The sequence below is a fragment of the Ursus arctos genome, unplaced genomic scaffold (assembly GCF_023065955.2).
Source record: "Ursus arctos isolate Adak ecotype North America unplaced genomic scaffold, UrsArc2.0 scaffold_12, whole genome shotgun sequence".
In the NCBI taxonomy this organism is placed as follows: Eukaryota; Metazoa; Chordata; class Mammalia; order Carnivora; family Ursidae; genus Ursus; species Ursus arctos.
Window position 1 is genome coordinate 71556534 of NW_026622786.1, and position 17412 is coordinate 71573945.

General features: G+C 46.0%; 1 protein-coding gene across 1 annotated transcript in view; it reads right to left on the reverse strand.

Annotated features, from left to right (window-relative positions):
* CFAP57 (cilia and flagella associated protein 57) overlaps positions 1-17251 on the reverse strand; it is a 67606-nt gene extending 50355 nt beyond the window's left edge. Inside the window, exons 1-5 of the mRNA XM_026498318.4 lie at positions 17095-17251; positions 12476-12792; positions 11210-11496; positions 9211-9418; positions 5980-6132 (exon numbers count right to left, since the gene is read on the reverse strand). Coding sequence (XP_026354103.2) covers positions 5980-6132; positions 9211-9418; positions 11210-11496; positions 12476-12792; positions 17095-17251 — 1122 coding nt within the window. The remainder of the gene's footprint in view (positions 1-5979; positions 6133-9210; positions 9419-11209; positions 11497-12475; positions 12793-17094) is intronic.
* Between the last annotated feature and the right edge of the window lie 161 nt (positions 17252-17412).

Here is a 17412-nt window from a genome sequence, read left to right on the forward strand (position 1 = left end):
GCAACAGCATCACTATCGGCAGGCTGGGACTGACGCAATGGATACATTTCTAGAAGTAGAATACTGGGGGGAATGTCATTCTAAATTCTAAAGGCCTTGATAGGTACCGCCAAATTTCTCTCTAGAGGAACGGTGTTGCACTGCCACCAGCAGCAGTGAGAGCTGGGTGAATGACCTGAAGTGAAAATGTATTCTATTACACTGGGCGTGTAGACTCCACACGTTCTGTAACTGGGGGCATTATCGCTGGGACACCTGAATGAGGAGTGATGGCTGGGAAATTCAATGAGGTGCACGTATTTGAGGTCCATTCACAAGCAAGACAACGGCTGGAATGGGGATTCCCTCAAATTCTGGCCCTTTCCCTCTTATCAACTTACCTCCATCCACTCACCTTTCCCTACCACCTCGAAGGAAAAGGTGCTGTGCTGGGGTCGTGGGGCAGGCACAATTATTCCCATCCTTTTTCATGTCTTAACCTTTCTTTCTCCAATATCTTCAACCTCCCTGTCCCTACGGGTACATTCCTATAAGCTTTTAAACACACTCAAATCTCGCTTATCTTAAAAACAGCAGCAGTTCTCTTTCTTTTGTCTTTTTTCTGCCTCTCTGCCAGAGAAACTGCACAATGATGGAGAATCAGGCAAGCAGGCTTACTGCTCTCACTTAGAATTCATGACCACACGCCTCCAGTGGACCCGGTAACTCCACCAGGTTTTTCAATAAGTTCACTTTCTGAATCTACAAGAGATACCAATTACATGCCATTTTATTTCTTTCCAGGCCTTCTAAACTCACTTCCTCCTTCCCCCATCCCCTCAGCTCATCTGATGACCTTGCTCATAGTTCCTTGATTTTGTATCTTTATTTTCTTTATTTTTGTATCTCAGGGGCAGAGCTGTAGACTGTCATAATCAATTCATGTATGGCCAATTTTTATCTTATGTTTATTTCATTCCTTTGTTCTTTAATTTTCATTCTTGTTCCTCCCTATCCAAGGCACGAATTAATGTGTCCCACTATGTCCTTGGGTATTTCTATAGCTGGCATTGTGCTTCAGAGTGCATTCTGCAGTTTTACTTTTTTCTCTCAACCATCTATGTTGTCATATGTATAACTGTCGCCTCTAATTTAAGTTTGGCATCCTGGAGTATGCTTCCAGCTACGTCACTCTCTGGGCTGCCTTCAGCTCTCCGTTACTACGAACATCCAGGGGAATGCCTTCGGGCACGTTCTTTAGTGGACCGGCATGATGATGTTCCTGGTCTGCGTCCAGGGGAAGACCACGGATAACCAGATGCGTGCGTTCTCTCTGTTTGATCAGGAACTATCGGACTGCTCTCTAGAACACCTGTGCCAGTTTACACCCCCACCATCGTCACATTAGGGTTCCCATTTTCCCTTGTTCTCAGAATTCTCTGGTGAGATATGACTTTCTAATTTTTGGTATTATAAAAGTAATTCTTACAAAGAGGCCTCTCAGTTGTGATGTGCAGGATCCATGACCCCACCACTCCGGCCGTGCTCTCTGGCTGCTGCAGCCACCCCTGCCCTTGCCTCTGGTGCACGTTAAAGATCCCAAACCATGCTGAGCAGAATAAGTCATCAGAGAAAGACAATTATCAAATGATCTCACTCATATGTGGAATTTAAGAAGCAAAACAGAGGATCATAGGGGAATGGAAGGAAAAATAAAACAAGACAAAACCAGAGAGGGAGATAAACCATAAGAGACTCTTAATCATAGGGAAAAAACTGAGGGTTGCTGGAGGGGATGGAGGTGGGGGTGGGGTAACTGGGTGATGGACATTAAGGAGGGCAGGTGATGTAATGAGCACTGGGTGTTATATAAGACTGATGGATCACTGAACGCTACCTCTGAAACTAATAATACACTATTATGTTAATTGAATTTAAATTTAAAAAAAAGATTCCAAACCATGACTGACTCCAAGCACTTCACAATCAATGAAAAAGGAGAAATCTTTGAACTGAAGGCTGAACTCAATAAGGAAAAGAAAGAAAAGAGGAAGGAGGCTGTGAAGAAAGTGATTGTTGCCATGACAATGGGGAAGGACGTCAGCTCTCTCTTTCCAAATGTAGTGAACTGTACGCAAACCGACAGTCTGGAATTAAAGAAGCTCATGCGTCTCTATTTGATGAACTACTCCAAGAATCAGCCAGACATGGCCATCATGGCTGTCAACAGCTTTGTGAAGGACTGTGAAGATCTTTCTTCTCTAATTTGGGCCTTGGCAGTTAGGACCATGGCGTGCATCTGGGTGGACGAGATTACACAAGATCTCTGTGAGCCCCTCTGCAAGTGCTTGAAGGATGAAGATCCCTATGTTTGGAAAACAGCAGCAGCAATTTTGTGTGGCAGAATTCCATGACGTCAGTGCCCAAATGGCGGAAGATCAGGGATTTCTGGATTCTCTGTGGGATCTCATAGCAGATTCAAATCCAGGGGTGGTGGCTAACGCTGTAGCAGCATTATCTGAAATCAGTGAATCTCACCCAACCAGCAACCTGCTCGATCTGAACCCCCAGAACATCAGGAAGCTGCTGATACCCCCAAATGAGTGCACTGAATGGAGCCAGATTTTCATCTTGGACTATCTGTCTAATTACAACCCTAAAGATGACTGGGAGGTTAGAGCATCTGTGAGCATGTAACTCCCTGGGTATCTCCTGCCAACTCAGCATTGGTGCTTACAGCTAATGAAGTTTCTAGAGTTGTTACCCAAGGACTCTGACTACTACGCTACTGAAAAAGTTGGCCCTTCCTCTAGTCACTTTGCTGTCTGGGGAGCCAGAGGTGTGGTACATTGCCCTGAGGCTACTTAGGCTGCCTCATCCCACTCGATGTGCTTTTTGTAGAAGATGGCAAAACACGGAAGTGCCAGGTCTTCCTTGCAACATGGAAGGATTTTCCCAATGAAAACAAACCTCAGTTTTAGATTAAGGAATGTCATCTAAATGCTGACCCTTTCCAGCAAGTTGGAAAACGATGTTTATACTATGGTCAAGATGAATGTGGAAGGGCAGGACATGCTGTACCAAGCCCTGAAGCTCACTGATGGCATCAGGATTTTGGCTGAGCTACGCATCCAGCCAAGAAACCCAAGTTACTCACCGTCACTGAAGTGTAGAGCTCCTGAAGTCTCTCAGTACATCTATGACGGCATTTTGAAAAAATAATAGACTAGATTGGGTCCAGTGCCATCTGGTGACCCTATGATTAGTGCAAGCCAAGAACTCTAAACTGGAAGAAATGACATTGCCATGTAGAATCTGAACCCAAAGATACTGAGGCCACCCACCAAGGCAGTGGTGAGTCTAACCTGTGCTAACATTAGGGTACAGCCTGTTGGATAGTTTTAGCTTCCTGTGAACATTTGTAACCATTGCTTCAATCACTTCCCACCTCCTGCCACCTGCTGCTGCTGTCTGTCCTGACCTGTGAGCTTCTCCACAGCATGCCAATGGCTGGCATTTTTGAGTGTAGATTGATATTTTGTAATTGAAAGCTCATTTCAAAAGCAGAAAAAGACAAAAAATATTAAAGCAAGGAAAAGTATCACTGAAAAAAAGAGAAAGATCTCAGACTTGCTTTAATTTGCATTTTTCTGTGTACAGGCAACAGAAATTGCTTGTGAGAGTGACCAGATTTTGGGTTTAATGTACAAAGATTTCACAGTGGCCATTATAGATATGTTCAGAGAACTAAAGAAAACATGATCAAAGAAGTAACTTCTGATAACAAGGTCACATCAAATAGGAAACCTCAAAAAGGTATAAAAATTGTTTAAAAAATAGAAATTCATGGGGCACCTGGGTGGCTTGTCAGTTAAGCATTTGACTCCCAGTTTCAGCTTAGTTTGTGATCTCAGGGTTGTGAGATTGAGCCCCATGTCAGGCTCCACATTCAGTGTAGAGCCTGCGTAAGATTCTCTCCCTCTCCCTAGGGGCGCCTGGGTGGCACAGCGGTTAAGCGTCTGCCTTAGGCTCAGGGTGTGATCCCGGCGTTCTGGGATCGAGCCCCACATCAGGCATCTCTGCTAGGAGCCTGCTTCTTCCTCTCCCTCTCTCCCTGCTTGTGTTCCCTCTCTCGCTGGCTGTCTCTCTCTGTCAAATAAATAAATAAAATCTTTAAAAAAAAAAAAGATTCTCTCCCTCTGCCCCTCACACCCACCCCCACCACTTGTGCATTCTCTCTCTCTCTCTCTCTCTCTTTCTCAAAAAAAAAATATATAAATTCTGGAAGTAAAAAGTACAATAACAGGAGTGAAAAATCCACTAAAGGGACTCAAAAGTAGATCTGAACTAGCAGAAAAAAGAATTAGTGAAGTTAAGGACAGATCAATAAAGATTATGCAATCTGAAAAACAGAGAAAAAGAATGAAGAAAAATGAACAGAACTGCAGGTAAATGTGGGACACCATTAAACATACCAACACACCTACAATGGGGGTACCAGAGGGGAAGAGAACGAGAAAGGAGCAGAAAAATATTTGAATAAATAATGGCTGAAAACTTCCCAAACTTACTGAAAAATATTAATGTACACATCCAGGAAGCTGAATGAACTCCAAGAAAGATAAACGTAAAGAGATCCACAGACACATGATAGTAAAAATATCAAAAACCGAAGACAAAAAAAAAAAAATCTTGAAAGCCTCAAGAGCAAAATGATTGATCAGTTCCAAGGGAACTCCAACAAAATAATAGATAGTAGATTTCTCAGCAAAAATAATAGAAGCCAAAAGGGAGTGGAATAACATGTTCAAAGTACTCAAAGAAAAAACTGTCTATCAAGAATTCTATATCCAGCAAAGCTATCTCTTAAAAATGAAGGTGAAATAAAAACATTCCCAAAAAGAACTAAAAGATTTTATTGCTTGCAGACCTGCCTTACATGAAATACTAAAGGAGATTCTTCGGGCTGAAAGCAAGTTACCCCAGAGAGTAATTCGAATCCACAGAAAAACACAAAGAACACCGGTGAAGGTATTATGTCATTATGAAAGATAACGTAAACACATATTTTATCCCCACTCTTCTTTAACCTTACTGAAAAAGCCACTGTATAAAACAATATGTATATTATGCATTGTTGGCTGCATGGAAACGTATTTGCCAACAACAACAAAAAGATGGTAGCCACGAGCAAATCTGTATTGGGCTAAGGAAGTGACTTCAGATGGTAATTCAAATGCACAGGGACAAATAAGAGAGCCAGAAGCAATGAAAATGGTCTAAAATTGACTGTGGTAACGGTTGCATGACTCTGTGAATACACTCAAGACCACTGGATTGTATACTTTAAATATGTGAATTGTATGGCGTGTGAAAACACACCAACACTCCATAAAACTGTTATTTAAGAAAAAAACACTGTTACTGAAAAAGATATGTTAAAGTCTCCTACTATGATTGTAGATCATGGTGTATTTTTCTTGTTGTTCTGTCAAACTTTCCTTTATGTGTTTTGGGTGCATGCTATCAGGTGCATGCAGTTTTAAAATTGTAACATCTTCTTGATGAAGAGAACCTTAGAAGTTCAAAATGATTCTCTTCAATAGTGCTTTTTTGTTGCAATGTCTGCAGTGTATTTATGCTAGCTTTCTTTGTTATTTAAAAACAAAAAAGGAAAAAATAAACTTCTCTATATACATACGTCTTTGTGTAACGAGCAGCTATCGCAGTACGTTGAATTCTCCGAAGCGCAACTGCAGCGTGAAAGGAGAGGCACAGTTTAAACCTGACCGGCGACGCCAGTGTGTCCTCCAAGGAGGCTGCAGCGATCGCAGTCCCACTGAGGACAGCAGAGAGCGTCTACAGCGGAATCTTAAGATTAGAATTTCTTTGGCTCTTATGAAGAGGCTGAGCGAGGTGTGCTCGGCAAACTTGCATTAAAATCTGCCCACGTGGTAACGAGTCCTTGGGCTGGAGGAAGTGTCGCTGGGGAAGCCTCACCTTGCTGATCTCTGTCAGGGACATGGTGATGCTGTATAGTTGGTTCTTGCTGGTGCTGGCAATCAGGGTTTCCTCCGAGGGACTGAAGCACAGGCAGAGGATGTCCTGCTTGTCGGACTGACTTGGCTCGTTGCTCTGGGGGTCCAGGGGAATCTGCCCGAGATGCAAGACAACTGTTAGCAACGTTCCCACATCGTCAGTCAGCGTGTCCTTGGGCTTTCAGCATTCTCTCAGATCCTTTCAGCTTACAGACTCCCAGACCAGCAGGCGTCCAAGCATCCTCCTCACGCGTGGAGAAGGGAGGGCTCGAGTCACCTCGGTTTCTGTGGGTTTTGTATTCACCCTGACGTGATGGGTGGCTGACTAAGAGACAGCAGCACGCATAAAAATGGTCACTCTCCACATCTCAGCTCGAGACCCCCTCTGAACACAAGTGTTAGTTTAAATCCCATTCTTGCCCATCTGTCAGAAGCCCAGTGTGGGGGCCACCTCGTCAGGCACCCCAGTGTGCACTTCAGGATAGCAGAGGGGAAGGTGATGTCTCCTCTTCCATGTGGGGCAGGTGACAGGGCAGAGAAAGGAGAAGGGGTCACACAGCAGCCCAGCCAGCAGTCCCTGAGAGGGCCTAGAGTTCCCGAGTAGACATTATAACATTAGATTTCCTTTTCCCCTGCCATTGCTTTTCGTCTGCTAACAACCACACTTCTTGAAAGGCTGGCCTGCACATACCGTCTCCACAGCCTTACCTCCCATTCGGTTCTTAATTCCTTCCACTGCATCATTTACTGAAATGTCTCATCAACCTTAGAAATTTCCTTATCACCAGAGCCAGAGGGTCCTACTCAGTCCTCATCTTCTTGACTTTTCTAGATCCTGAGGCAGTGATGGCAGCACCTGGCTCCCAGGGGGCCAGGACACCAGGCCCTCATGTTTCCCTCCCTCTGCCTGGAGTTCTGTCTTCCTGTATACCCCCTCTTGCTTCCTGTATACCCCCTATCTGCCAGGACAGTGAGGGCTCTGGGAGGGAGAAGCATCTTGCCCTGCCCTGCCCTGCCCTGCCCTGGGATGAGTGGGCCCTAATATCACCTCAGTGTGCTCACCAGGGAACTGCCCTCTGCTGCCACATTTACTGCACTGTGCATGGTAGAACGGGAACCCACAGACTGAGGACCTTGTCTGTGTCCCAGTGCCCGGCAGAGTACCATGCATAGCCATGCTCAATGAAAGAGCACGTGCTGTCTTGATGCTCTCCAGTGAGGTCCTTGGGGAAGTGGCCATGACTGATTAATCTATCTCGGGCACCAAGCGTGGAGCCTGGGCCATGGTAGGTACGCAACAGCCATCTGTTAGATGAGCGAGTGAATGGCCACTACTTCTCGGTGTCCTCTGCTGGGTTCTCATTCTGTCTCAGACTCTAAATTAGGAAATGCTAAGTTTTGTCCTCTGTCCTCTTTGTCTCTGTTCCTATATTTTATCTGTCAGTGATTTTGCCTAATACGAGGGTTTCAATGAAAGCAAGAGTAGTGAAAGTAATCACAATGATAAATCCTTAAAATAGTAAACATAAAGCATCAGCGCTGTGCCAGACAAGCTGAGCACTCTGCGTGTGCTGTGTGTGCGTGTGCCTGTGTGTGTATATGTGTGAACATACTGATCTCACTCCCCGAGTCTAACCCACATTGCCAACTGATTCACTTTATTCCGGGCTCTGGTCAAATGGCACCTTTCTCAGCGAGGCCTCCCTGAGCCACTCTCTCCAGAACAGAACCCCTTCTCACTCCCTGTCCTTTTCCTAGCTTTATTGTCTTTACAGCATTGATGCCCATGTGACATTCAGTTCATATTTGTTTGCCTGTCGGCTGTGTTCTGTTAGCGTGTTTGCTTCCCTACTGCACCCCAGCCCCTAGCATAGAACCTGGTACGCGGTAAACCCTCAATGTATATTCGTGAAGTGGCTAAGCAAACAAAAGAATGAATTGCTTCGAAAGGAGGCAAAGTAAACTTCTAATAATTCCCCTTGGTTTCCACTCGCCTTGCTCTAAGCCCCCATTTTCCTACCACTGGCATCTTTACCCAGGCATCCAGTTTCCAAGCTGAGGCATCATCTCTGGGAGCTCCTTATCTCTGACTGTCCACGTCTACTGAGGGAAAGGTCTATAGGCTTAACCTCTACAAAGGCTCTTTCCCTACCACTTTCCCTGCTAGTCGCTGCCATGACTAGACCTCACGACCGGTCGGCTTGAGTAACAAAGCCTCTGAACTGACGCCGAAGCAGGGCGATAGGAATTGCTATCACTCGTTGAGCACCAAGCCCTGCACACGTCATCTACACAGCTAAACCGTGGTTCATCCTTCTGATGACCACTAGGGCCGGGCTACTTTCTCAGGGAAGGAACACAGTTTTGCCAGGTTCAGCAACTCGTCTCAAGTCACCCCGCCAACAAGGGCAGAGTCAAGTCTGGCTCATTCACTGTGCTTGTAGCTACTGCACACCCAGTGCCCCCAAATCCCCCCCCCCAACCATCAGCAGATTGCTTTTCTTAAGTGTAATGCTTTCCTGTTCAAAAACAGGCTGTCTGCTGAATTACACACACGCTCCTCAGGCTGGCATTCGAGATCTTTCACCAGCCTTAGCTCCCATCTTTTCCTTTCAAGTGATTTCAGTTCCTCTCCACCAGGGAAAATATCTCCCAGACAACACCACCTGCTTCCGGTCCATGGTGCCTCTGCTTCACCTGTTCCTTCCACCTGTAGTTCTAACCTGTTCCCTCCCCTCAGTTGTTACCCTTCCTCTAGGAGCCCTCCCTAAAGATTACCACCAAACACCCAGAGCCTTCCTGGATCTTCCCCAAGCACAGATGATCTCTTTCCATAGCAAGTATCACTTGTTCCACAAACATTTACTGAATGCTTCTTATGTGCCAGACAGTATATACTTGACGTTAAATATCAGTATAGATCATAATATGAGTTTTATGGGAATGCTAAGCTTCAAAGAGAAAATATAACTTGCCAAAGTTCTCTTCCAGAATTCAAATCCAGATCCTCCCCATTTTAAACCCGACTCTGTCCGCTCCATCCTAAAACTCCCCATAGGGACAAACGGCTCAAGTCTCCATTTCTACTCAGTGTTACCGCCCTCTCCTCCCAGCAAACTCCCTGTCAGTGCTCTGCTGATGGAGAACACATGCCAGGAGGACCCCCAGTTCTGCTTCTTCCTTCCCTCCTTACCCGGATTTCCCTGCTCTCCCGGTAAAAATCCTTCTCTTCCATCTTCTCAAACAGTAGAACTCTGCCTGGCCCAGCAGAACAGGCAAATCCCTTTGAATAGGCTGCAGTGGCGAACACCTGGGGCATGGCCAGCTGGCTGTGGCTCCTGGCCAGCATGACCTGGTCATAGGAAGGGACCGGGGAACTGATGGTTGGAAATTCGATCAGGCTAGAAAAGAAAATAGCATATAAAGCTTACAGAGACGATCCCAACGAGGTGAGTGCAGCTAGGGGTGAGGAGGAGGAGCTGTTTTGGGGGGTGGAAGAAATCGCCCATTGTGAGCCCCATAGCCAAAATGCCACCCTCTGGCCTTGGACTGCTCTACAAACTCCAAAGAGAGACTGGAAGGCCACACGTGTATTTGGTAGTCTCGCCACCCTGTGCGGCCACTATTATTACTGTGGTTGCCACACGCATTACCATCCTCCTTTTGTTTAGGGAAAAGTGGCTTGAGAGTTTTCTAAGATACACAACCAGTAAGTAGGAGGGCTGAGATTTGAATCCAGGGTTCCATCTTCTCCCTCCCTTCCTCCCTCTCCCTTTCCTTCCTTCCTCTCTCTTAACTCCCTCCCTCCCTCTTTCCTTCTTCCCTCCCTTTCTTCCGTCCCTCCTTCCTTCCACATAACAAATATTTATTGGAATTATACTGTGTTAACAACTCTGTGAAACAGCAGTAAGTAAGATTGACAGTTCCTGCCCTCAGAAGCTTAGAGTCTAGGGGACAAGTGCTAAGGACTGCTAGGGAGCAGCTGGGTGGGATGGGAGCAGCCAGTCGGCAGGCAACAAGGATTGTCTGAGGACAGTTACAGAAGATGTACACCCATCCGAGATGAGCAGAGGCTGAGAACTCCTAGCTGACCTGACAAACAACCCGGACTCTGTCGGTATGTGAATGTGCCCAGAGGCGTGGGGCAGGAGGAACGACACGTGACCGAGCCCAGAAGCAAGAGCGCGTGAAACGTGTGGTGGACAGAGGCAGGAGCTGATGGTCCAGATGTAAAGATGGTTCAGAGCAGCAGGGACATGTGGGCCAAGTTCAGGAGTCTGGCCTTTATTCTTAGGGCACCAGACCCACTGCAGGATTAGGAACATGGCAAACTGGAGGGCAGAGGGACTTATTAGGAAGCTCTTAATAGAATCACGATGGAAAAAGGGAGGTCATGTGTGTGGGGGATGGTAAAAACTAGTGGACTGAAGTTACCCAGGAAGAAGATCTATCATATGCCATGTGCAGGAGGGCTCAGGCTCCAGAGCCAGGCAGACCGTGTTATGATCTTGGGTGAGTCACTTCACCTGTTTGAGTCTCATTGTCTTGTCTGTAAAATGGGCATGATCGTAACATGCACTGTATAGGGTAAGACTCCAGTGAGAATACGTACAAAGTGCTTCACACGGTGTCTAGTACATATAATGGTACACTCTAATGTGTTTGAGATACGACTATTATTGGCTGTAGAAGTAAACTTGACCTGAGCCCCCACTTTACTCCATATGCTTTTGTCAGATTTACCAACAACTTCCCAGCTCTTCTTTGTGGGTCTGTCGGCTCCTTCCAAATTGTGAGGTCCTTGAGGATGCTTGTCCCCAGCACCTAGCAAGGTACCTTGCACACTGCCAGGGCTTAGTGGCCAGTTACTGAATTGAATCAGAAAATTAGGCAGCCACCAGAAAATGTCTATTTGAAAAATCTGTGGTTTGGAAGACTAGTCATGCTGAAATGCTTATAGAATGAGAGTAGGTCTAAAAATAAAAAGAATTGTATTTAGGCCGTGGTCATTACTGTCAAATTTGTGCGTGAATATAGAGGAACATAAGAAAGGCAGAGGGAAGATGAAAAGAGTCGATTTTAAGGTGGGAGGGGGTTCTGAGTGGCTTTAAAAGAATGCTATTTTTGGCGTAAGGCTATTGGGATGACGAGCATATATTCACAAGAGCACCAGCCCAGGGGGGCGCCATTACCTCTCTGATTCCTGGATCTTCCCCAGGTTCTTGGTCTCACTGGTGGGCTCCTTGACCATTATACTTGTCTCCCAGCGCTGATCTCCAGATTCAAAGAGGAAGAGCCTGCCTGTGTCAGTGCCAACGATGATCTTGTCATCAGACACCCAGGTGTGGGCTAGATAGTTTTGGGTTTCTCCCCTCTGAATATTGGTTTGCTTCAGGGTCCCCTCAGCAAAACGGAGGAGCTTAAATATCCCATTTCCAGTGACACAAACCTGAGTGTTATCCTGGGGATTGAAGCTCACCTGTAAAATGTGAAAGGATAAAACTAATCTTGATGGGATTACTTCTCATTTTAAGCGTGAACATTTATTTCAGGTAGCTCAGAATATCCTTTAAGCATCACAAAGTCATGATAAATTTTGATACCATATTTGATAAGAGCACAGATTCATTATATTTGTAGGGCCCATGCATCTTAAACTAGGAATCCTACAAAAATCATTTTACCAAGGCCAAAAAGAAGATAAACAGGTCTTGACAAAATAGAACGAAGGCTCAGCTGGAAAAGGAGGGTCTGGTGGGTTTACGTGCCCTGTCCAGGGGGAATGGGACCATGTCAGTGAGAGCTATGCAGTCCCCTACCAACTAGGATGTACAGTAATGGCGGTCAACCTGCACCCCTACTAGATGGTGAGCAGCTGACGGGCTCTAGTTTCTTCATCTCTGTATACCCAGTGCTGGGTTCAGATTGGGCATCCGATAAATGTTTACTGAATCTCTTGGAGAGGATGTACTCTACTCAGGATAGGGGTGCTGGACCCGACATCACCAAGGCCAAATGAAATAATCTTCTGGCTTTCTCTGCCTTTGGTCTGATTCTGTGGTCACCAAGTAACCTCTGATTACTAATTTCACCTCCCGAGTTCTCTATCACTAGGGAGGAACTACACCAGGTAAATGATAGGAGTACTCTGGTTGTCACATGCTGGGTTAACCACCAGCCTCTCGTGAGAATAATGGGAGTCCATTCCTGAGACACTGACTGGCTAATATCTCTGAACATGAGCAGATCTGAGTTCTTGAACTTGTAAAGCTGAGTACCAGATCCTAGCCTGGTCCTATAAAAGTAAGATAATAATTATGCAGACCACGTGTGGTCGTTGAGAGACTAAATTTAAAAATGCAAATGAAATCAGCACTGTTCCTGGCACATAGAAAGCATTCCATCAAGATCTTCCTATTTTTCATAACTTGCACCATACTTATTATGAGGGGAGGTACCTGGTAGACAGCATTGTTCTGAGAGTCGGTTCTAATAATGGCCATTACTTTCTGTTTTTCCCACAGCCAATAGACAAGGTTTGACTCTGGAGGTGATGTCTGAGTCAACAGGTATTTGGAGTCTGGAGAAAAGGCCATGCTAATAAATCTCTGAACGGGGAAGTCAAAATTATTAAGAATTTTGCGCTTCCGACAAGGGATGGATGACAGTTCATAAATGGTGATGACGGGTTTTTCTTGCACAGTCTCGGAGATAGCGAGGTATCGCCGATTGGGACTGATGGACAAGGCCAGCATGCCCTGACTCTTGTCTGAGCCTGTAAACAGAGGTAAAGGGGGATAATGAGGGCAGATCGTGCTTTCACCGTGACTCAACATGAACCAGACACAGTGGTGGTGGGTTTGACCCATGGGGGAAAGGCACAGAAATGGTAACTGTCAATCCCTGCGGTCCCTCAGTACCACTATGTCTGGGGTATTAGGAAAATGACGAGGATGGGTACCTCGCTGAGGCTGAGGTAGGAGGAGAAGTCAGGGAAGGATGCCAGGAGGACAAGGTGGGGCAGGTGACAGGAAGAGCAAAGGTGTGGATGTGGGAAAGGGTACAACATGGTGGAGAACTGCAAACAGTGGGGTATGGCTGGAGAATCACATGCGAGGCAGGGGAAACCAAAGGTGGGCCTAGAGGGGTGGAATAGGGTAGGACTTTATGCTCAGAGCCACCAGCACTCAAGACTCCTCTACTTTTGAGGCTGAGAGGCCAACTGCTGGAGTCCCCAGGCTCTTTCGTGGTTTGGTCATCTATGTGATGTTCTGGCCATGAGACAGCCGCAGAAATCTGCTGGACTGGCTTTATGGTAAAGCTTGTGCGTTCTCAAAAACCAGAGATGGATGCATTTTCCTGGAATATGTTGGTGATACCTGGAGATAGAGCAGTCATCTTGCAACCACGAGGTAACAGGCACGAGAACAGAAGTTGTGGTCTAGAAAGCAAAGGCTGAGGCAAAGATTAAGTGGCAAATACTTTATTTGGGAGATGAAATCAGGCCCGTGTTATGATTTTCATGGACCTCTTCTGCCATTAATGGTAAAAATTAATAAAATGGTTTAAAAAATAAAATGGTAAAAAATTATATTTTATGACTGCATTGGTATAAAGAAGACTGTAATGCAGACTGGATTTATTATTATTACATTCATTTTCTTGGGTGTCTAAAAGTATCACCGGCCCAAGGCTCTGTGCTTCCCGTGCCGTGTGGATAAGCCGGCCTGGATTCAAGCCCAGGGCAGGGAGGGTGAGCGAGGCCGGAGAGATGGGCTAGCCCTGACGCCGTGGGCCCTGCGTTCTTGCTTCACAATGAGCTGCAGCAAGTCTGGCCAGTGAAGCACCTCTCTGGAACGGCTGCAGGGAGTCACTGTGCCTCAGCAAAGAACCCAGATTTTAGGACACCGGGAGCCTTGTGTGAGAGTTTGGAGTTTACCATGGAGGCAAATGAAATGCCACCAAGAAATTTTTGGAAGGGTCAGATGTGTGTCATAGAAAGGTCCCTCTAGGGACACCTGGGTGGCTCAGTCGTTAAGCGTCTGCCTTCAGCTCAGGGCGTGATCCCGGCGTTCTGGGATGGAGCCCCACGTCAGGCTCCTCCGCTATGAGCCTGCTTCTTCCTCTCCCACTCCCCCTGCTTGTGTTCCCTCCCTCACTGGCTGTCTCTATCTCTGTTAAAGAAATAAATAAAATCTTTAAAAAAAAAAAAAAAAGAACGGTCCCTCTAGCAACTGTGTAGGAGACAGTCCTGGAGGGAGGGAAACCTGGGGGCAGATTATTTCAAACACAGGATGGTAGTGACAAGCAGTATGAAGGCTGGGATGGGAGATGAGAGAAACGCTAAGTCGGACCGGTGGTTGCCTGAGTGAGGCCCGGGAAGGAAGGCGAGACGTGAACAATGACTGACATCTGGTGACGGAGAGTAGGGGTGACAGCTGGGAAGGAACACAGAGAGGTGGGAGGAAGAGGGGAAGTTAGGGGTCACGGTGAAGATGACGTCCACCGTTTTCTGCTGAAAACAGCCCATCCAAGGATTTTATTTTATTTATTTTTTAAGATTTTATTTATTTATTCGACAGAGAGACAGCCAGCGAGAGAGGGAACACAAGCAGGGGGAGTGGGAGAGGAGGAAGCAGGCTCATAGCAGAAGAGCCTGATGTGGGACTTGATCCCGTAACGCCGGGATCACGCCCTGAGCCGAAGGCAGACGATTAACCGCTGTGCCACCCAGGCGCCCCCCAAGGATTTTATTTTTATTCATGTTTATTTGGTTCTAGTTTTTTTCTGATTTCTTTGTTTTTTAATCCTAAAACCTTTACTTCATCTTGGGTTCAGGATGGTAAAAGGCATGAAGTGAGAATTTAAGTTGATTCCCATTTCCCAAATACCTCACTAGTTGTCCCAGCAGATTCCTAATGCCACCTTAATGATATATCAAGTTCATTTACGTATATAAATATATACACCTGGGTTTCTGGGATATTTATACCAGCACTACATTATTTTTGTAATCATAGCTTTATCATGTATTTGACAATCTGGCAAAGGAGGGTCTTAAGGGAAGAGAGGGAGCAAAAAGGAGGGGACAATTCAGTTCTGGATATACTGTGTGGGAGCTACACACTGTGGGACATTTGGGTAAAGAGGTCGAGCCGACAGTTGTACATGATTCTAAAGCTCAGGGACGAGCTGGGACTGAAAATGCAGATTTGAGGTGAGAGTCACAGTGGCTCGCTGAAACTGTAAGCATGGATGAGACTGCCCGGAGGAGGCAAAGGAAAACTTCTCCCTCCTTCCTTGTGTGCTTTTGCGCCAGGGCCATACCTGACATAGCATTTGTCCTCATTTCCAAGTCCTGCTCCTTTGAATACACACCTGTCTCCACAACAACACAGAGCTCCTAGAGGGCAGGGCCATGGCTTTCTTGCCCATCCATCCACCCATCTGTCCGTCCATCCATCCATTCATCCAATCACCACTGCCTGACACCAAATGGGTGCTTAATATATATTGGCTGATTGCAGAGCTTGTAAAATGCTTTCGTACTGTTTTAACCCAGTTGATGACGGACTCCTCCTTGAACTAGTTTCACTTCTTGCATGGATCTCCTCCAATCTTTTTGGTTACTCTTTTGAAGACTCTTTTGCTGGCTCTTCCCCAGTTCTCCAGCACTAAATGTAGGAGTGTCCCAGAGTGCACTCTTTTTGGTTCTACTGTTTTATAAATACATTCACTCCTTAAGACAATCTCTGACATTTGAGTGACTTTATATTTCATCTCTGTGTGGATGACCTTCAAATTTCTATCACCAGCCTGGACCTCTCTTCATTATATCCGGACCCAAAATAAAACTGCTCACTTAAGATCTCCATTGCCTCACTAGTGGGCATCCCAATCTTACCATGTCAAGAACTAAGCTCCCCATACCCTCCACAAGATCTGCTCCTTCTTCCGTCTTTTCTATCACTATCCCTACTGCCTGCCACCACCCCACTCCAAGCCAGCATCTTCTCTCACCTGGTCTCCTGCTTCCTCCCTTCCCCTCCTTAAATCTGTTCTCTATACAGTAGCTGAAACCTAAGTTAGATCCTGTTACTCTGCTCAGAAGCCCTCCATGACTTCCTCCTTCATCAGAGTACAAAGCTGTGGTACTTCTTCATCTGGCCTCCCCTTCCCCACTCCTCCATTCACTCCACTCTGGCCACACTGGTCTCCTTGCTATTCCCCTAACACACTAAAGACCCTCCTAACTCAGAGCCTAAAAGGTGAAAGGCAAAAGTATAAAGCATAAAAGAGACAATATAGGAGAATATATTAATAATCTAGGGGTAGGGAAGAATTCCTTAAGACAGAAAAAGGAAAAGGCTGATAAATTGCACTTCACTGAAACTAAGGATTTCTGTTCATCAAGATACCACAAAGAAGGAGAAAACACAAGTCCCAAAGTGGGAGGAATTCTATAGAGAATATATAAAGTGTGCCCATAAATCAATAAGAAAATTATCAAAAAGAAAAAAGAAAAAGAAAAAAATGAATAAAAGACTTGAGCAGGGCATTCATACAAGACTAAGTAGGAACAGCCCATAAACACGTGAAAAGCTAGTCATCCTCAGTAGTAGTAGAGACATGTACACGAAAACTACAGTGAGATACTCTTTCCCAACCACCAGCTTAGCAAAGACTTAGGAAGTTGGACAATGCCAAAGGATGGAGAGGTTGGGAAGGAACAGTGCCTCTCGTGCATCCTGGTGGAAGGATGAACCAGTACTACCATATTACCCGGTAAGTTTAGTCCGGCTTGCGTGCCCTGCAGAATGTGTGCAAATGGATGGGCATACACAGATGCAAGAAGCTTCATAGTGGCATATGCTTTGTAATAGCAAAAAACTATTGTTTCCCAAATCCCCACCCACACTAGAATGGATAAACATATTTGAGACATTCGATTCATATGATGGAACACGTGTATTTAAGTGGGCCAAAAAACTTTCCTTTCGGTAACGCTGTTGGGATTATGGGGTTATATTTGACATCTACGGTTCATGTCTGTGTGAGGATGGAAAAGGGTTTTTACCTGGAATGAATTTTTGCCACTTCTGATCCACATTGTATTTCACACAGTGATTTCCTGAAGGAAATATAATGATCTGTTCATCGAAGAAGAAGATATTGTTGGCCACGTGGGATCGAAGACCAAAAACGTGCAGCGACTGAGCCACCACGGTCGACATGGTAGCCCACGAAGTCCTGCTGAACATGCAGCACAGCCGGTGAGGGTGGAGACACGCCCCGGCCCCGCCCCCGGCCCCGCCCCGGAGCCTTCCTCAGTTCCCCCCGCCCCTCCAGCGCGCACCTCACCCCCTCTTGCGCGGGGCTCCTGCTTCTCCCCTCT